At 39.0% G+C, this 21,788-nt stretch overlaps 1 protein-coding gene across 3 annotated transcripts in view; it reads right to left on the bottom strand.

Moving 5' to 3' along the window:
- Window positions 1–5,787: 5,787 nt before the first annotated feature.
- NDC80 (NDC80 kinetochore complex component) overlaps window positions 5,788–21,788 on the bottom strand; it is a 64,140-nt gene continuing 48,139 nt past the window's right edge. For 2 of the 3 annotated variants that reach the window (XM_068562894.1, XM_068562895.1), the window contains exons 15-17: window positions 21,334–21,464; window positions 20,426–20,528; window positions 6,365–8,325 (exon numbers count right to left, since the gene is read on the bottom strand). In XM_068562894.1, coding sequence (XP_068418995.1) covers window positions 8,188–8,325; window positions 20,426–20,528; window positions 21,334–21,464 — 372 coding nt within the window. In that variant the 3' untranslated portion in view covers window positions 6,365–8,187. Of the gene's footprint in view, window positions 5,806–6,364; window positions 8,326–20,425; window positions 20,529–21,333; window positions 21,465–21,788 lie in introns of those variants that run through there. The other variant, XR_011076212.1, reaches the window with a different exon arrangement.

Here is a 21,788-nt window from a genome sequence, read left to right on the forward strand (position 1 = left end):
TTGTTCCCTATAATGACATTGCTCTGTTTGTATCCTCTTTTAGACATAATTCCCAAAGGCTTCCCTAAGACAGACCCATTTCTACCCGTGAACAGACTAGCTTCTTGAGCACACATATCTTTCTCCTTTCTTAGTTGAAAGACCTGCCAGTGGAGAGCAATTCATCACCCCGCCCTCCACCACAGTGGCGCTGTCACCTCCCTTTCATGGGCAAACAACTCAGGACCTTCCCTCCTTGTATCTTAACCCTGCACTTGTCTGGTGGGTGGACTCTCCTGCCCCAGAACTGATAATCGTCCTCCCAGTGGGAGGTTGGAAGGTCTGCAAGGGATAAAATATCCCACTCTCATAACCCTCTTACAGACTGTTGGTGGAGCTTGTCCCCCACTTGCTCAGTTGCTTGATATTAGCCACTTACCATCCCCAGTTTGACCACATGCACCCTGCCCCTAACATTTACATGAAACATTTACATGTAACACTTACATTTACATCCCCCAAATGTAATGTTACATTTTGTACAATTACTCAGCTTCCCAGAGAATAATCTGACTTCCCGGATACTTTTCTATATTGCTTCACAAACTTCTGTGCCTTTTTCATTGGTTTCATGTTGTTCCCCTGGGAGATCTCTCTTCCTCCTACTAAATGGTTTAACCCCCAAGTGATAACACACAGAGAAAAATCTAATGAATGCTCACAGAAGTCAGGTGGTGTAATAGCTCAGAGCTGAGGTTCTGAAATCGTACTGCCTGAATTCTGTTTTGCCATTGACTAAAGAACTTTCCCATTTACTATTGAGAACTTGGCAAAATCACTTAACCTGTCTTTTTCTCAATCTGTGAGAGATCAAGTAAATAAAAATAAGTAAATTACGGAAACCTTAGTAATATAATTGATAATGTATAATATATAATTATATATAATATAATTGATAAGGTAGATCTGATTAATGACATATCAAATAATACATCCTAAAAAAGAGAATATGCTTTCCTTTCAATTGCCCGTGAATGTTCACAAAAACTGCTAGGCCACAAAGAAAAACCTCAGCAAAGTGCATACAATAAATAGTAGAGATAGCATTCTCTGGTCACCATGCAATATAAAAAGAAATTAATACAAGTTACGGCAACAAAGCTCCTTTTACGTGGAAATTTCAACCCATTTTAAACAATTCTTTGAATGAAAAGAAACCACCAACTGAAACTGTAGACGATGAAAACACAGCATCTAAGAACCTAGGGGACTTTCCTGCTGGTCCAGTGGTTAAGACTCCATGCTCTCAATGCAGGGGGCCTGGGTTCCATCCCTGGTCAGGGAACTAGATCCCACATGCTGCAACTAAAGATCCCACATGCTGCAACAAAAGATCCCGCATGCTGCAACTAAGACCCCGCACAGTCAAATAAATAACCAAATTAAAAAAAAAAAAGAACCCGGGGAGGCCTTGCTTCAGCCAGTTCAGCTCCGAGGGCTCCTGCGCTCAGGCTCTCCCTCCTTCGCTCCCAACCTCGGAGGATCCAAGGCAGGAGGAAATCGCTGTGCTTGTCATCCACCATGGCTTTGGCATGTGCAACGCTGGCTTTGCTGGAGATAATGCCCCCTAGCTGTGTTCCCATCCATCCTCGGGCGCCTCAACACCCGGGTTTCATGGTGGGTGTGGGCCAGAAGGACAGCTACCTGGAGGACAGGACCCAAAGCAGGCACAGCGTCCGGATCCTGAAGTACCTCGTAGAGCAGGGCATCATCACCGACCAGGACGACGTGGGGAAGATCTGGCACCACCACACCTTCTACAAGGAGAATGTGTCTCTTATAGGAGCAGGAGCTTCAACCTTGCAGCTCGGGGCATGGGACACACACAGTCCTCAATGGGTGACTGGGAGGGACGGCAGGTGGAACAACGTTGGCTTCCACCCCTTGATTCCCGGTCCCATGGAGCCTTCCTACTGGGGACACGGCACACAGAGCTCTCTGATTTAATAGGTATGTTGTATCTTTTTTTTTTTGGCTGTGCTCCACGGCTTGCAGGATCTTAGTTCGCCCACCAGGGATCAAACCCCAGCCACCGCAGTGGAAGTGCTGAGTCCTAACCACTGGACCACCAGGGAATTCCCATAAATATGTCATATCTTAAAGGATGGGGACCTATCCCTTCAGAGTGTTTCCTCTTGCATCTCAGTTGTACATTTAGAAGAATAGTCCCCTGGATTGTCCAGTACAGGATAGACCATTGTGTCCCGTGGTCATGAGCTCAATCCTCTATTTCCTTCATTGATCAGATGTTAAGTGTATGGAACTCCATGCCTATGAGTTAAGCATTCCAAAAGCCCCAGATAGTGGTATGGTTGATGCTCCACAGGCAGGAAAGGCAAACTCTATTTTTTTTTTTAAATAAATTTATTTATTTATTTTTGGCTACGTCGGGTACTTCGTTGCGGTGAGCGGGGGCTACTCTTTGTTGAGGTGCCCGGGGTTCTCATTGCGGTGGCTTCTCTTGTTGCAGAGCACGGGCTCTAGGCACGCGGGCTTCAGTAGTAGCTCGTGGGCTCTAGGGCGCAGGCTCAGTAGTTGTGGCGCACGGGCTTAGTTGCTCTGCAGCATGTGGGATCTTCCCGGACCAGGGCTCGAACCCGTGTCCCCTGGATTGGCAGGCGGATTCTTAACCACTGCGCCACGAGGGAAGTCCCAGGAAAGGGGAATTCTTACTCAGAATAGGTATTGATCCTGGTGAGGATGAAGTGCTGCCCTTCCAGGATGGACAGGGCTTCATGTGGTCAATTTGCCACCTAGTGGCCAGTTGGTCTCCTCCAAGGATAGTGCTGTATCAGGGGCTCAGTGTTGGTCTCTGTGGCTGAAAGGTGGACGTTCAGAGGGAGCAGTAACTAGATCAGTCTTGGTAAGTGGGAGTCTCCGCGACTGGACCTACACAGAACTTCCATCTCTGACAGCATGACCATTTCCCTCAGGTACCCATCACACCACTTCCGTTTAACAACTGGCCGAGCGATTTTGTCTGTGCCTATTCTTTGTGTGTGTGTGGTTTATTATTAATTGATTTATTTTTATTGAAGCTTAGTTGATTTACAGTATCTCAGGTGTACAGCAAAGTGATTCAATCATATATATAATATATATAAAAGAATCTGGGGGGAGGAGTCAAGATGGCAGTGCGGGAAGACCCGGAGTTAGCGTCTCCCTACAACTAGGGCACCTTCCAGCCGCTGGTGGGGTACTGTAACCCCCAAGGAGACGGGAGGAACCCCAGAGTGAACCGGTAGGACGCAGGGGGACTGAGGGGGGAGGAGAAGTGGAGGCCAGACAAGATTGGCGCCCCTGAGGCCAGGGAGATCAGGAGAGGCAGGTGGGAGGGAGTCTCCGGGAAGAGTGGGAGAGGAGCAGAGGGTGATCTGCTGGGGCCGGGAAGCCTGCTGAGCTCCCAAGCCGGTTCTCCGTCCCCCCCCACATGGTGGTTATAGTTTATAATACTATACTGTATATTTGAAAGTTTCTAAGAGTAGATATTAAAAGTTCTCATCACAAGAAAAAAAATTGTAACTACTTGTGGTGACGGATGTTAACTAGACTCGTGATGGTCATTTTGCAATATATACAAATATCCAGTCATTATGTTGTACACCTGAAACATCGTATGCCAATTATATCTCTAAAAAAATCACTCTTTGGCAACATAGTAATAATTCATTCAAGACACATAGATGTTGAAACTAGTAAGTGAAAACTTGATGAAAAACATTGTATTTACATAGTCCTCCCCAATTCCTTTTTTTTGGCTGTGCAGCATGTGGGATCTTAGTTCCCTGACCAGGAATCAAACCCAGGCCCCCTGCATTGCAAGCACAGAGTCTCAACCACTGGACCGCCAGGGAAGTCCCATATCCTTAATTACAAAGGGGAAAAGAGTAATCTTGCGGACCACCCAAACCAAGTGATTAAAAGTTAACATTAATGGAACCATAAATATCACGTACCTTTTGATGCAATGTACTGAAAAGAATGTAACATCAGTTCTGTTGTGTCCTTCAAGGAATACGTATCTTATCTAGTCATGAGAACACGTTAAGCAAAAATTGAAGGACAGTCTATAAATCACTGGACTCTTCAAAAATGTCTAGGTCATGAAAGTCAAAGACAAAATAAGGAACTCTTTCAGTGTAAAAAAGATTAAATAGATTTGACAACTAAATGCAATGTGTGATTCTGAATTGGATCCTGGACCAGGAGAAAAAAAATCCTAATAAAGGACATTATTGGGACAACTGGCAAAATTTGAGTAAGTTCTGTAGATTAGGTAATAACGTACCAATATTAATTTCCAGATTTTGAAATTGTCTTATGGTTATACGAGATTGTCATTGTTTTTAGGAAATATACACTGAAGTATTTAGAGGTAAAGGGGTATCATGTCTGCAACTTACAAGTGAGTCAAGATACAGAGCTAGCTAGCTAGCTAAATAAATAAATAAAAAAATAGGGAGGGCGGGGGAGAGAATGATAAATAAATGTAGTAAAATATTAGCTACGGGATTTGTGTGAAGGGGATTATTTGTATTGGTCTTACAACTTTTTAAAAGTCAAATTATTTCAAAATTAAAGAAGAAAAGAAAAAATATTTCTATGGAGGAAAGGCTTAAAATAGTAACATTGAAAGCAAGGTAAAATAACAGAGATCAAAGCAATTCGGGAAAGACTGACTTAATTAAACACAGGATCAAACATAAGATAAACAATAATAGGCAATTGATGTCCCTAAGTGGAACTGGAAACTATGACAGCCCTACTGTTCTATGACAAAAAGCTGTGACTGGAGGAAGTTACACGAGGGCAGATTTTGGTCCAATATGACACAGAACTTTCTGGCAAGTAGTGATGCTTAGCCATCAAATGCTTCGAAGTAACGAGCCATCTGGAAGCAGTCCTACCACCGAAGTATTCAGAAGAGGGCCAGGTAACCATCTACAAAAATGCTGTGGGAAGTGTTCCTCATTGATTGGAAGGTTGAACTGTATGATATCCAAAGGCTTTTCTGACTCTAGGATTCTTGGAACTTGTAACTGGAACAACATCTATTGTACTTTAATGGTGTTAGTTCTGGAGATAAGCGTGTGCTTAGGAATTCAGAAGAAAGCGTGTAGAGTGAGGTAAAAAACGTGAAGTGAAAAGTGCAAGTACACTGATCACTTCTGTCTCTTGAGCATGTCCCAAGTTGTGCTGAGGTTATCACTTTGCTTAAACTTAGTATAATTTTTCTGTCATTCCTAGAGTCGCTATTAAATAGTATCACATTATGGATAGTATTTAACTAGTGGTGACTTTTTCTTTTAAAGAAGTGCACCTCAAATTTTAACGTACATACGACAACTCGGGGACCTTTTTTTAATAGTAATTTTTTAAAAAAAATTATTTATTTTATTTTTGGCTGCGTTGGGTCTTCGTTGCTGCACGCAGGCTTTCTCTAGTTGTGACGCACCGGCTTCTCATCGCGGTGGCTTCCCTTGTTGCGAAGCACGGGCTCTAGGCGCCCGGGCTTCAGTGGTTGCAGCATGTGGGCTCAGCAGTTGTGGCTCACGGGCTCTAGAGCGCAGGCTCAGTAGTTGTGGCACACGGGCTTAGCTGCTCCACGGCATGTGGGATCTTCCCAGACCAGGGCTCGAACCCGTGTCCCCTGCATTGGCAGGCGGATTCTTAACCACTGTGCCACCAGGGAAGCCCCCTCGGGGACCTTTTTAAAATGCACATTTGACTTCTGATTTTGATTTAGTAGTCAAAACTATAAGACATCTAGAATAAAACATAGGTGTAAATCACAGTGATGTTGGCAAAGATTCCTTAAATACTACACAAAATGCAGAAAGTATTTTAAAAAAAAGTGATAAATTGGGTCTCATCAAAATTTAAAACTTTTGTTCTTCAAAAGACACTATTAAGAAAATGAGAAGGCAAGTCACAGACTGGGAGAATATATATATATATAAAACATATATGGTTGAAAAAAAAGCACATGAAAAGATGCGTAACACCTTTGGTCATTAGGGAAATGCAAATTAATATCACAGTAGATAGAACCACACACCCTTCGGATGGCTAAACTAAAACCATGCAAGTGTGGTTAAGGACGTGAGCAACTCATACGCTGCAGATAGGAACATATGATACAACGACTTTAGGAAACATTTTCTAAGTTTCATGAAAGTTAAATATGCGTCTACCATACGTGAACTAGCCATTCCACTCCTAGGTGTTTACCCAAGAGAAATCAAAGGATATGTCCATGCAAACATCTGTACATGAACGTTCATAATGACTTTATTTATAATAGCCCCTAACTGTAAATAAACCCAAATGTCCATCAACAGTTACATGGATAAACAAACTCGATATATACATACAATGGAACACTACTCAGCAATGAAAAGGTATGAACTACTGATATACAGTGTAACATGGACCTCACAATTTTCTGAAAGAAGCCATACAAATGTACATACTATATGATTCTATTTATAGAAAATTCTAGAAAATGCAAACTAATCTGTAGTAACAGAAGGGAGATCAGTGCTTGCCTGGGGATGGCTGTCAGGCAGGTATCAGGTAGGGGCAAGACAGTATTGCAAAGGGCAACGAGGAAACTTTTAGAGGTGATAGATATATTCATTAGCTTGACTGTGATGATGATTTTATGGGAGTATATGTATGTCGGAACTTAATGAAAAGTTTAAATACGTACAGTCTATGTCAATACACTGTAAAAGGTGTAGATTCTGATTCAGTAGGTTTGGGGTGGGGCCAAGGGTCTGCATTTTTAACGAGCTCCAAGGTGATGCTGATGCTATTTCCATAACATGTTCTGAGTGGCAAAGCTCTGAGTCTTTGTCATATATATATATATCATTTGAGTACACAATAGATTCATATAGCGGGTATCATACAGGATAGTGCAGACAGAATATTTCCAACACTGAAGAAAGTTCTATTGGATGTTGGAGTCAAGATTGTTGAATATATTGGTAACCATTAATCTTGCCATACCTATTAATTATCTCCCAGCAACGACCTGTCTTTGTTTCCATGCTGTCAGGCTGAATGCCCTCTCTTCATAAAATGTTGCTGGAATCCCATTCTGTATATTGCTTACGTTTCATTTTATCACGTTCTTCATTCTGACTTATATTAGAGCTGGAATAAAGTTAAAAGAATAGAAAATTCAACTGGAGGCAGATTTTAGTTCAATTTAAGGAGGAGCTTCCTAACAACTTAGACCTGTCTAAAAATCCCACTTTCTAACATGACTCCCTCACCATCCAGAACATTCATGTTTCAGGGCTCCTGTGGCTGTGTAGTCAGGATTGCACGCAGGTTCAAGAAGCTCAGGGTGGCCTCTACCACTAAGATGCATGACATGAGTAAATCAGAACTTCTCTAGGAATATACTTTCATCTCTAAAATGAGGGGGTTAAATGAGATTATTTCTTCTGATTCTCGCATTCCATATTCTTCTACGTACTTCAGAGTAAAGATGGCATGAAGCCAGAAAGAACTTTAGCTTCTTAGCTCCGGATAAGGAGTGGGTCTCTGTGTCCAAAGTGATTAGGAAAGCTTTTTAGTCAGTCAGTGCCAACCTCTGTATGGTTTATCCCAGGGATTGGCAAACTTTCTGTAAAGGGCCAGATAGTACACATTTTTGGCTTTTCAGGCCACATGATATGTCACACATACTTAACCCTGCTCTTTTAATGGGAAAGCAGTCATAGATGATATGTAAGTGAATGGGTGTGATTAGATTTGGCCCACAGTTAGTTTGCTGACTCCGGGTTTAATTCAAAATACCTATTTTTCTAACCATCTCAAGTTAGGCAGAGAGATCATGGGAAAAACACACTTTATTGATGTAAGTTTATTAACTCCAAGTACATAATATAATTGGTCTTTCATATCTAAAGATAACAATCCAACCAGTTATCATAATTTCAGGTTATACATACCTTAAGTTAATGAACTAGATTTATAAAAGATATAAAAATATTTCACGGGCTTGGGAAGATGTGGTCATGAGACTTCATTGTAAGGAGGGATAAAGGATATGCTAGAGATTTTTCAAACCTACAAAGGACATTTCAAAATTTACACTGTTAATAAAGTTCTCGCTTAATCAACATTTTATCTTCATTCATCAGAAGCCTTAAGTAGAGAAGCTTTCTTCTTATACTTGTCTCCAATCTCTCTAATATTGTCCAAGAGATCTTCAGACGTGTATTCTTCATACTCTCTATCAGCTTTAGCAATCTGCTCCTCAAGATGTTTCTAGTGGAAACAATTAACAATTGTTAATGTAAAAACATTAATTTCTTTTAAAGTGTTTAATTGTGAAATCTACAAATAAGAGCATAACATTTGTAAGAACAGGAATAAAAAGAATACTCTTGCATCCACCTGGCAGGCTCCTTTTGTGCCCCTTCCTAATCTTATACCCTCTTTTCTCCCAGACACAACCATTCTCCTGCAAGGTACTTTTCTTTATACTTTTACTACACACACACAGATTAAATATATAAACGATATACTAGTTTAGTGGTACCTGGTTTTAACCTTCATGTTTATTGAATGATATTAAATGTAATGTGTTATGACTTGGTTTTTTTTCCACAGAATTTTGAGATTCATTCATGTTAATGCATATAGCTATAGTTTATTCATATACTGCTATATAACATTCTGTTGCATGAATATACCAACTTTTTTTTACTTATCCATTTTACTGTTAATGAATTTTTGTTTGTTCCCAGGTGTGGTAGGCTGACTCCTCAAAGGTGTCCATGTCCTGATCACCAGAACCTGTGAATATGCTATCTTACATGATAAATGGAACTTTGAAGATGTGACTGAGTAAAGGATTTTGAGAAAAGGAGATTATTCTGCATTATCCTGGTGGGTCCAATGTACAACGGTCTTTGTAAGAGGGAGTCGGCAGTGTGGGAGTCAGAGAGAGAAGACATAAGGATAAAAGAGAGCTCAGAAAGGACAGACGATGCTGTGTTGCTGGCTTTGAAGACGGAGGAAGAGGCTGTAACCCAAGGACTGCAGGTGACCTCTGGAAGGTGGAAAAGGCAAGGAACTGGATTCCTCCCTCTAGAAGGAGTGCAGCCCGGAGGGACCATTTTAGACTTCTGACCTCCAGAAATGTAATCACTCAAATCATTTTCTGGTCTGTGGTTCAGATGAACAATACTTGTTAAAAAAGGATCCATGAAAGGTTATAGAGCCACTAAGTGGTTGAACTAGGAAGAAGTGGGTAGAACCTAGGTTTTCTGATGTAGTATTTATTCCAGGATGCTTTTCTTAGTTCTTACCACTAAGCAGAGAAAAGTACTGGCAAGCAAGCAGCAGTTCATGTCATTCAGGAGAGATGAGGGGATATAAGATCACATGTTCTGTTTTCAAATAAATGAAAGCCTATTAATGTGATATTATGAACTTTTTTTCCCCTTAAACAATTCACAACTGGGACTACATTATCTCCTAATAAATTACCAAGGAATTTTAGATTTAGCAATTTATTTTAGTTTTTGGGCTCTGTACAGCAGGTTGGAGGAATAGTTTAATTGTTAAACTTTCAAGCTATGTGAAAGGTGGAGCTAAGGTAAACTTCATGTTTCTGAAATGCTTTTTTCTGTGTTTATATAAAATTAACAGAAAGGAATGTTAAAAAGAAACAACCGGGACTTCCCTGGTGGCGCAGTGGTTAAGAATCCGCCTGCCAGTGCAGGGGACACAGGTTCATTCCCTGGTCCGGGAAGATCCCACGTGCTGCGGAGCAACTAAGCCTGTGCACCATGAATACTGAGCCTGTGCTCTGCAACAAGAGAAGCCACCGCAACGAGTAGCCCCCGCTCGCCACAACTAGAGAAAGCCCACACAGCAATGAAGACCCAACACAGCCAAAAATAAATAAATCAATAAATAAAAAGTCCATAAATATATTAAAAAAAACTTATAAAAAAACAAACAAACAACAGGCTCTAAATGGAGTCACTTGAGCTAAGCCTATGTCACTAAAAGGGACGTAATACCTAACCTAATTACAGTTCCAACCTTCCCCAGGAACATAATCTTTACTGGTCCTTTTGGAATTTCCTGGTCAGCATCAGTGAGGTAATCTGCCTAATAAAAACCTTGTATCCCATAAAGGGAGGTGACCTTGCCACCTTGCCTGAAATAATCCTTTTTAAATTTATGACTTCTTTGTCCCCCGTCACCCCCTACCCTGCCTTTAAAAACCTTTTCTTTTCTGTAGCTCCTTGGAGCTCCTTTCTATTTGCTAGATAGGAAGCTGCCCGAAACATGAATCACTGAATAACGTCTATTTGATCTTCAGATTTACTCAGTTGAATTTTTCTAACAGTTTTTGTTGCAGCAACGGGATCCGAAGTGAACTTCTGATAGGGTCTCAGGGACAATGAGAAATGCAGGTGTGGTACCCATGAAGCCTTTGGTTCACTGTCTTTCTCACTGTTTCTGAGGGCCATGGGTAAGTTCCTCTCAGTTCTGAACTCTGCTCTCTTTGTGTCAAGGCTCCAGATATAATTGGCTTTCCACACGTTTCCTATTTGACTGGAAACTCCAGCCCTTGATTCTACCCCAAGAATCTGTTCACGTGGGAACTGTTAGTGGCAGTTCCAAGTTCCCATTTATGTGGAGCCCCTGTTTGCAATCCCATTTGTTGAGGTTTGCTGGCTCAATCCTTTTCCCACCCCCCAGGTGACACACTGGAAAGTGTCAGTGTTACCAGCTGGAGTAGGACACGGTCCAACTTAAGAACCAACTGGGTCTGGAATCGGACTGGGTCTGATTTAGGTGGACTGGGTCCAGTGTGAGGCCTCAGATGAATTAAATTTTGTTTTAAGTAAAGGCTATTACTTATAATGGTGATCTTGGAAGAACTGCCCCCCCCCAAAAAACCCCTACAAAAACAAATAAAAAACCCAAACAAAATACCCCTCAAAACTTAAACTAACAAACAAAGAAAAAACCAAATAAATAGAAATAAAAATAAGATCCTTAAAATCAAAAGAGTTAAGTACACTACCTTCAGGCATACCTGCTTATGGTCTCAGAAGCTATAAATATCTACAAAGATGGCCAAAATTTTACTAAAGACAACCTGGAATTTTGTGTCTTGAGGACATGGCTTGGTAACCATCAGATTGCGAGCCCCAAAATATGGCCTGCCTGACAGAAATGTGGGCTGAACTGAATTTGTGGCCAGGGTCCTACCAAACTGCCACCAGCCCTCAGGGAAAGTACAGTGGCCATCATGAGGAAAGTTCCAATTAGATAGATAATTTAAGAAGGGCACTTAAAAAGTATGCAAAAGCCTCCAAAAAGCTTCAAAATTGCAAAATAGTTCATTGAAAGATTTGTTACAAAAGGCTAATGAAAAAGACACAAGAGGCACCTAAAACAAAAGACTAGAAGACTGACATAACTCCTGCTGCTGCCCTTTATCCTCCTTTATTTGAGTATTCATTTAGTAATCCTCTCTCTTTCTACTCTGAAGAGACTTACAAAACCATAAACAAGTCTGCCAAGTGAATGGCCCTACAGATGCAACCACGTCTGCCTTCAAGAGAGGGCCCCCATATGGGGTCCTCCCAGAGCTGACAGAAGTCAGGGATTTTTCTGGTAAACTGCTACATTATTTCCTTGAACAGCCAAGGGAAATGAAAATACTTTAAAACCCCACTCGGAGTCTGCAGATGAGATCCTGGGAAAATCGTCAGAAGCTTCCTAAGGGTAAGAATTCTTACTATAGTCAGATCTCCTGGACCTCTGTCTGTAGTACCCAGCAGAGAGAGGAATATAAAATATCTTTTGCACCATTTTTGGGGATGCCTCTTAATTACAAAATTAATATACAGAAATCTACTGCATTTCTATACACTAATAATGAACTATCAGAAAAAGAAATTTGGGAAACAATCCCATTTACCATTGCATCAAAAAGAATAAAATAGCTAGGGATAAACCTACCTAAGGAGGTAAAAGACCTATACTCAGAAAACTATTAGACACTGATGAAAGAAACTGAAGATGACACAAATAGTTGGAAAGATATACCATTTTTCTTGGATTAGAAGAATATTGTTAAAATGACCATATTACCCAAGGCAATCTACAGATTCAATGCAATCCCTATTAGACTATCAATGGCATTTTTCATAGAACTAGAATAATTTAAAAATTTGTATAGAAACTCAAAAGACCTCAAATAGCCAAAAAAAATCTTGAGAAAGAACAGAGCTGTAAGTATCATGTTCCCTGACATCAGATTACACTACAAAGATACAGTAATCAAAACAGTATGGTACTAGCACAAGAACAGACACATAGATCAATGGAACAGATAGAGAGCCCAGAAATAAACCCATGTACTTATGGTCAATTAATCTATGACAAAGGAAGTAAGAATATAGACTGGAGAAAAGATGGTCTCTTCATTAAGTGGTGCTGGGAGAACTGGGCAGCTACATGTAAAAGAATGATATTAGAACATTTTAACACCATATATTCAATACAAAAATAAACTCAAAATGGGATTAAAGACCTAAATGGATGACTGGAAACCATAAAACTCTTAGAAGAAAACATAACCAGTACACTCTTTGACACTGGTCTTAGTAATATTTTTTTGGATCTGTATTCTCAGGCAAGGAAAACAAAAGTAAAAATAAACAAATGGGGCCCAATTAAACTTAAAAGATTTTGCACAGCAAAGGAAACCATTAACAAAACAAAAAGACAACCTACTGAATGGGAGAAAATATTTCCAAATGATATGGGCAATAAGGGGTTAATACCCAACACAGATAAACAGCTCATACAACTCAACATTCAAAAAAAAAAAACAAATCTGATTTAAAAATGGGCAGAAGACTGGGATAGACATATTTCCAAAGAAGACATGCAGATGGCCAACAGGCACATGAAAAGATCCTCAATGTCGCTAATTATCAGATAAATGCAAATCAAAACCAGAATGAGATATCATCTCACACCTGTCAGAATGGCTATCATCAAAAGGACCACAAATAACAAATGTTGGTGAGGATGTGGAGAAAAGAGAACCCTTGAACACTGTTGGTGAGAATGAAAATTGGTACAGCTACCGTGGAAACAGTATGGAGGTTCCTCAAAAAACTAAAACTAAAACTACCCTGCAATGCAGCAATTCCATTACTGGGTATATATGTGAAGAAAACAAAAACACTGATTTGAAAAGATACATGCAACCCAATTTTTGTAGCAGCATTATCTAAAATAGCCAAGATATGCACACAACCTAAGTGTCCATCAACAGATGAATGGATAAACAAGACATTTACACACACACACACACACAACAGAATACTACTCACTCATAAAAAGAAATGAAATTTTGCCATTTGCAACAACATGGATGGACTTGGATGGTATTATGCTTAGTGAAATGTCAGACAGAAAAAGACAAATACTGTTATGATACCACTTATATGTGGAACCTGAAAAATAAAACAAACTGGTGAATCTAACAAAAAAAGAAACAGACTCACAGATATAGAGAACAAACTACTGGTTACCAGTGGGGAGAGGGGCAAGATGGGGTAGGGGATTTAGAGGTACATACTACTATATATAAATTAAATACGCTGCAAGGATATATTATACAGTACAGGGAATACAGCCAATATTTTATAATAACTATAAGTGGAGTACAACCTTTAAAAATTGTGAATCACTATGTTGTACACCTGAAACATATTCAACTATACGTCAATTAAAAAAAGAAAAAGAAAAACCTTGTTAAAGAATTTATCAGTGGATCCTTTGATGTCGTTTAAGTTGCAACCCAATTCCTTGAGGAATTGAGAGCAACTGTCCTAATCATACAAATCTTTGCAAAAGTAGAAATGCAGCTCTAGGGGCAGTTCAAAGTTCACCTGTTCGTTTTTACCAATTCCCTAACCTCCCCTATTTATCTTAAAAGGCTTGTTAGTTGCATTCTTTCCTTGTGCCTTTGAGACGTAAATGTTAAAATACAAAGTTCAGGGAGGTAATTCTTTTTTAATTAAAAAATAAAAAAAAATTTTTTTTGGCCGCGCTGCGCAGCATGAGGGATTTTAGTTCCTGGACCAGGGATGGAACCCGTGCCCCCTGCACTGGAAGCAAGGGGTACTAACCATTGGACTGCCAGGGAATTCCCAGAGAGGTAATTCCTGTCATTAAACAAACAAACAAACAAACAAGGGGGAAAGGTCATTTCAAACATGGGCAAATGAGAAATCTTAACGTATGGAAGTTATGAGGTCTCTGTGTCTGTATGTTCATGTGTGTCTATATATGTGCAATAGATGCGTGGTGTTTCCTACCTTCAGATGGTATTACCAAAAATAATTTGTAAAAGAGCTGTATTTAATTGGCCTAAAGAAAATTAAGCCCTTATATGAGTTATATATTCATAAAATTCCTAAAAAATTATAAAAAAATTAACCCAAATGCTTTTCATAATCTTTATGATCTAAATAGTCTTTAGTAAATAAAAGCTAGTTTAAATTTATTGGTTTAATTAAAAGAGGCATGTCTTTGGAGTTATCAGCATTAAGTATAAAACTTTTTTCCTACCTGGGTTTACCAATCAAATAAGTTCATGTTATCTCTGTTACAAAATTTGTTAGCCAGAGAAACAATTTAGGATGATGACTGACATTGTCTAATGACGCTTTTACTTTTTTATTTTTTATTTATTATTTTGGCTGTGCCGCGTGGCATGCGGGATCTTAGTTCCCTGACCAGGGATCCAACCCATGCCCCTGCAGTGGAAGCTCGGAGTCTTAATCACTGGACCGCCAGGGAAGTCCCCTCTAATGACGTTTTTGGATGAAATTTTTAAATAGTTTCCCCAAATCTTTTTGGTAACCTGAAATTTAAAAATTTTGCTTAGTTAAGTTAAATGATGAATTAAGTTAAGCTTATTGAATATTCAGATCATTTCCAAATAGGATGAAATACTGGAACATTAATTACTGAACGTAGTTTTATCTACTGTTGGCTTCATTTTGTAAGCAGATAAAGTAGGGGGTCCCCAGAGAAAGAAAATCAGGCATAGCTTTCTTGACATAAGAGAAATCATTTTTGGCCTAAGTCATTTTGTGATCTAAGCCTGGCCACAATGCTCACCCTTGAACAGGTCTCAGTAATTAATGATCTTAAGGGAACAAAAGAATGCAGGAACAAATTGTTATCAGACAAGAAAAATAACAATAGCAAAGGTATTTTATCTGTTGTAAAGACTTCCAGTTCTGTTTCAATGTGGAACATTAGCCTGAAGTGCTCAACCTCCAGATCAACTGGAACCTAAGGGACGATGATGTTGACCTTTTCTGACACTTGTGGCTTGAAGCCAGTAAAGCCTGGACTCTGTGGACTGCCCAAGCCCCTTCATGAATATGTATGTACCCTTAGCTTAAAACTTCCCCGATTTTGCTGTTTGGGGAGACACTGCTTTGGGAAAGATCCCTGGTGTTCTCCTTACTTGTTGCAAGTAATCATAAATCCTTCCTTCCCCCAGTCTTGGGCTTGGCTGTGTCTTTTGGCTCGACACCCACCAAGAGGCAAACCCAATTTTGAGGTAACACTTTTACAGAAAAACTAAAGATATTTGGGTCTACTGGTAAACATGTCCAGTGCCACACACAAATTTACTATGAGAAAATATGCATTTTTATAAATTATAAAAAGCATTTATAAATTTTCCAAGCCACAGAATACCAGTTTAAGAGTCCACAATTGCTTACTTCTTAGTTTCCAGCAGCAGTTAAGGTTTTTAAGGATTAAAAATTCTAATACATATGTAATTAAAGTTACTAGAAATAAAAAGATAGCTGTAGAAGGTTTATAGAAAAGGAATCTCGTGAAAGGAATTTATGCATGATCAAACTGGGAAAGACTGAATGAATTTATTATAAGGATTTAAAAAATAAGCTTTAAAATCAGTAGTGTACTTATGTAAAATTAAAACTTAAATTTCTGCAGCTTCCCTGGTGGTGCAGTGGTTAAGAGTCCACCTGCCAATGCAGGGGACATGGGTTCAAGCCTTGGTCCAGGAAGATCCCACATGCCGTGGAGCAACTAAGCCCATGTACCACAACTACTGAGCCTGCGTGCCACAACTACTGAAGCCCATGCGCCTAGAGCCTGTGCTCTGCAACAAGAGAAGCCACCGCGATGAGAAGCCCACGCACCGCAACGAAGAGTAGCCCCCGCTCACTGCAACCAGAGAAAGCCCGTGCACAGCAGCGAAGACCCAACACAGCCAAAAATAAAATAAATAAATTAAAAAAAACCCCCCTTAAATTTCTTTCATCTGTTAAAAGAACAAAAATTTCTTGGACTATTGGTCTGCTTCTTACGATTCAAAGGTTTTTCTTGATCTTTTAAGCAATCTGCCAAGAAAAGAAAGATTTTGTGTCTTGTCAAAATAATTTCCTGTGTTTCATGTTTTTTAAATCAGTTCTTTGATTACTTAAGAAAACTGAGTCTTCCTTATTAAAACAGCTATGGTTTTGTTTGTTTGTTTTGGCAACTATTTAACTTTCTGCATTTGCCTTCTAAGACTCTGTCACTATGGTTAGATAAATAACTTAAGTATTGTTTCACAGTGACCTATCTGACCAAGTATTTAAAAACCTTTTGATAAGGAAATTTCCTTGTCAATTCCATTATAATAAACTCTTATTAAACCTTTAACAATGGGCATTTAAAAAAAAGTCTCTGTCATTTCAGACAGTTATTGTTCTCCTCAGATGCTTTTGTAAAAGTGTTCCTACAAAAGTGCTTCATCTTCAAGAAGATTCATGGAAAGGACTTTTGAGAAGTATAGGTTTATGATAACTTTAAGATCATAAAAATGAACTGTGTAAGAATTTCCAGAATTAATGGAAATACAGGATTTAAGCAGAACAAGAATTAATGACATGGGACTGAATGAACTGAGGAGGATGATTAAAATTTTTATGACTTTTTGTTTTAAAACATTGCTGGTTTCTTAATTTTTTTGTTTTTCCAGATTTAAAGAAACCTTTTCTCTTAAGCCATTTATGACTTACAGCAGTTGGTAAAGTATACCTTTGTAAACTAAGATGAAACATTTACTTTTTCTCCCTACCTGAACACTCCAGAATTCAGAAACTCTTAAATATTCTTTTCATGGCAATATAATTAAGTTATTTGCATAAGTTCAATATGAATCTGTTCTTCTTGTAACAGGATACGACTGGAAACATTGGCTATATTACCAAGGCTTTAACTGGATTGTCATATTTGACAGAGATGCACATAGACTCAGATGGGACGAGACAGTTTTAAGGAATTAAGTTTGACTTTATGGAGCCAATAAACGCCCTTGAGAACTTGACCTGGTACCTTGCTTACAAGGTTCCAGCAAAGCAGTCTTGAAAAGAACTTACATGGTCAATCACTATTCTTGCTGCACTTCTGTAAATAACCAAGCCAAATTTAATGCAGACAAATTAGTTTTACTGTGATTACCCATGGAAAAAATAAACAGGGATAATTGTAGAGAGAAAAGTTATACCTGCACCTTTGTGGATATTAGATTCCAGTCCTGTTAATTGTCTTTGAGGTTTTGTCACATATCTGTAAATTGGACTGGATCCTAAATTCTTCTAGCTCCTCAAATATCTGGCTACAACCCTCCAAACTAACATTTCCAAATTTCTCCTACACTTCTAATTTAGAATCAGTAATAACAAAGACTGCCTTGAATTTCCTTGGACGAGAATTATAACAGATCCTCCTCACTACCCAGATGGCAGCCAAATTTCAGGGATGTGAATCTCAGATATACATCTCACAGCTGAAGAAGGCTCCACCTGACATCTGGTCCTATATAAACGCTGGAGACCTCCAAATCAAATTGATAGGAAGAGAAGCAGCTGACACTGAGGTCGAATGCTTCCTCCCAAGATGCTGGATCAAGATTCATGCTTTAACTAAACATGAAACCCTTTCTTCTCTTTCTTTCCTTTATTCTGGCATTGGCCTGAAAAGATAATGCCATTATCCGTATCTCCCAGGTCACTGCTCAGGGGGGTAACATTTCAAACTGCTGGATTGGTCATTAAAAAAAACACTCTGATAGGTTCATGATGCAAGAGATCCTTGGTCTGTTTCTTCATTTCTGGTTAACAGCCCCAAACTTGGGGAATTTGGCGCCCAGGCTCTATACAAAGTGACACAAGGTGAGGGTAACCAGAATAAAGCTGCCTGTGTGTTCTACAGATCCTTAAAATTTTACTGGTCTCAATGGCTGTCACATTTCCAGTACTGAGCCACAGATTGAAATGGGAATTACCAGGAGGGATTCATGACTCTGGATCTGATTCCTTTGATAGAACCCTACCTTCCCTGGGTAGGAGTAACTGCAATTGAGGCTATGATCAGGAACCTCTCGCTAACTCTTGAAAGCATTATGGAATTTGCCGCTAAAGCAACAGCTGCCCAACAAAAATCCTTAGACTCTTTGGCTGAAGTTGTTCTTGATAACAGGATAGTCCTTGATTATATTTTAGCTGAGCCAGGAACTGTTTGTGCTGTGGCCAACGCCACCTGCTACATCTGGATTACCACTTCCGCGGAAGTTGAAACTCAGTTAACATAAGATCACTGAGCAAGCCACTTGGCTTGAAAGGGCGACTCCTTCAGTGGGGTCTTTCTTTGACTTATTTGGTTTCGATTGGTTTGGGTTTTGGGGACTATGGCTCCAAAGTGCACTTCAAACACTGGTGGTTATCTTGCTTATTATAATCATAATGGTCTCCCCAGTGCGTTGCAGTCTCTTAAAAGCTTTAAATGCATGTTTGCAGCTGCTAACCAACAAGCAGATGATTTCCCTAAGACTGGAAAATCAGTAAAGAAGCAAAGAGAATGACCAAATCAAGAATTGTGAACTTGGAGCTGGGATCTGTGAATATTACATGGATTAAGCAAGAACATCATGACCTATGAATACCACACAAAGCATCAACAAAAACTGCAAGCAATAGTTGAGAGTGGTGCTAACGCCTTATATTTTGATCACGTCTCTCAGACAAGCTGAGAGTCGTGATCAAAAGGGGGACACTGTTAAAAAGAAACAACAGGCCCAAAATGGAGTCACTCATGCTAAGTCCATGTCACCAAACTAGGACTCGATACCTAACCTAATTGTAGTTTCAACCTACCCCAGGACTGTAATCTTAACTGGTCCTTCTGGAATTTCCTGGTCAGCACCAGTGAGGTAATCTGTCTAATAGAATCTTTGTCCCACAAAGGGAGGTGACCTTGCCACCTTGCCTGAAATAATCCTTTTTAAATTTATGTCTTCTTTGTCCCACTCCCCCTGTGCCTTTAAAAACCTTTTCCTTTCTGTACTCCTTGGAGCTCCTTTCTATTTGCTAGATGGGTTGCTGCCCGACACATGAATCACTGAATAAAGCCAATTTGATCTTCAAATTTATTCACTTGAATTTTGCTTTGTAACAGGAAAAATATTTGTTATTAACACATGTTCTTTCATCTTAACCATAATTAAATCTTAAACGTACTAATATGTTTTCAGTAATGTAGAATATGGCTTGGCACAACATCATTATATACTGTTGATGTAATAAGTACCATTGTATGTTGTTTATGCAAATAAAACAGATTATTTTTATTAAGGGCTGGGCTTGTACCTTAAGCAACAAGAAGAGAAACTTAATAAAGTGACAGAGTTGCACAACCCTCACCACAATCTTTGTGCCCATCTGCCCTTATTCCCACCCCAGCTCCTGGCAACCACAAATCTACTTTCCACCTCTGTGGGTTTGCCTTTTCGGAACATTTTATATTAGTTAGTCATAAATATGTAGAGACTTTCACATCTTTCACTGAGCATAATGTTTTTGGCGTTTGTTCATGTTGTAGCATGCGTAAGTGCTTCTTTCCTTTTATTGCTGAATCATATGCCAATATATGGGTATATCATTCACCAGTTAATAAATATTTGGGTTGTTTCCACTTTTTGGCTATTATGAATAATGTTGCTATGAACATTTGTCTACAAGTCTTTGTATGGACATATATTTTCATTCCTTTTGGTGGGTAGATACCTAGGAGTGGAACTGCTGGGTTGTAGAGTAAACCTATGTAAAACAGATCACTTTACAGAATGCACACTACTATACAAAATTCTTCTGATAAATTTTTACTAGATCATATTTTCCATAGAAATAAAATTTATCATTTAATTTCTGTAGAAACAAAACAGAAATACATAAAAGTTTTAAAAAGCTTTCTTAGAATGTAGGAAAGACCTTCACACACTTACCTCTACAGACCCTACGTGTGTAGCAACCATCTCTAAAAGACGCTGCAAGTTATTTCCCACTTTTCGTCTTTCTTCAGTTGTGGTCTGCACAACTAGTTGGCATCTGTAGGATAAAAACTCTTGTTTGAATTGTCTAGGACAAAACCTAATATATCAGTTCTAGCTAGTTTACTTCTTTTTATATTCAATAAAACCAGGCTGTGACTGGTATAGGTGCTGCTTGCCCTGTGTATCATTCACAAAGGTCCAGTTCACAATCATTAAAACAGAAATAAAAACATTTTCAAAGATCTCATGGAGGCAACAGCACAAAACAGCACCAAAACCTCATGCTTTAATATACAAAGCTTGGGAGCAAATTGTTTACCTCAGTCTCTAAAAGGATTGTAAACTTAATCAGGGACAAGACCTTAAATACATATGAATGAGGAAATAGGAGTCTTAGGCATTCAAATTTAAATTAAAAACAAAGACTATATGCCAAAGATACCTTCAACAGAGTCTTCTGTCCCTAGGCTACAAATAAGGTAACAAAGAGGTGTGGTTTTAAGGATTATACTTCCAACCTCAAAGAAAGATTATTTTGTAGTTTTTTTGAGGGCCCCTTAACACTTAAAAAAAAAGTGTATTTTAATATAAATTAATGTAGAGCCTATGGGTTAACTATTCAGTCCTCTTCTGACTGAAAAGATAATAGGGGGGCAATAGCTATAACGGTAGCAGAATGTATTTATCTAGGGAAAGTATCTCAAGGGTCTCAAGCTGTTCTGCTTAAGTTCTACTCATCACTCCCTCTCCCCCAAATAGCTCTATAATATAAATTAAAGCAAATAAACTTAGGCCTAGTTTTATATAAATGTTAATTAAACTGAAAATAAACATTACAAATCTTGGCGAGATGAACTTACTCCCGCTGAATAGCATCTAACTCATTCATAGCTTCACTGAGGCCCTCGTTAACTGCACTCTCCAGCAGGTGCTTGTGTTTCTCCAAGGACTCCAGCTCATTGGCACATCTTTTGTCCTCTTCCTCAGCTTCCTATCAGGATAAAGTCATGGTTAAGTTTTTTCAGTATTCACATTCTATACACTCCGGGAGGATTTAAAAAAATTTATGTAAAGCATTTAAAAAAATCAGGTTGCACCAGCATTTGTATTCGCAGGATGCTTACTGCTTTACATGTAAGAGACTTTTAAAATGGTCTTTTGGAAATTTTATACTATAAACATAAATGTGACCTTTTCAATAGGCCTATACAGAATTCATTTAGCAGTAATTTCAAGTCTGTACTACAGGAAATATACTGAGTCACAAATGCAAGTATAAAATATTAATGGAATACTGAACATGTTCTATGGTAAA

This window comes from Eschrichtius robustus, chromosome 14 (assembly GCF_028021215.1).
Source record: "Eschrichtius robustus isolate mEscRob2 chromosome 14, mEscRob2.pri, whole genome shotgun sequence".
In the NCBI taxonomy this organism is placed as follows: Eukaryota; Metazoa; Chordata; class Mammalia; order Artiodactyla; family Eschrichtiidae; genus Eschrichtius; species Eschrichtius robustus.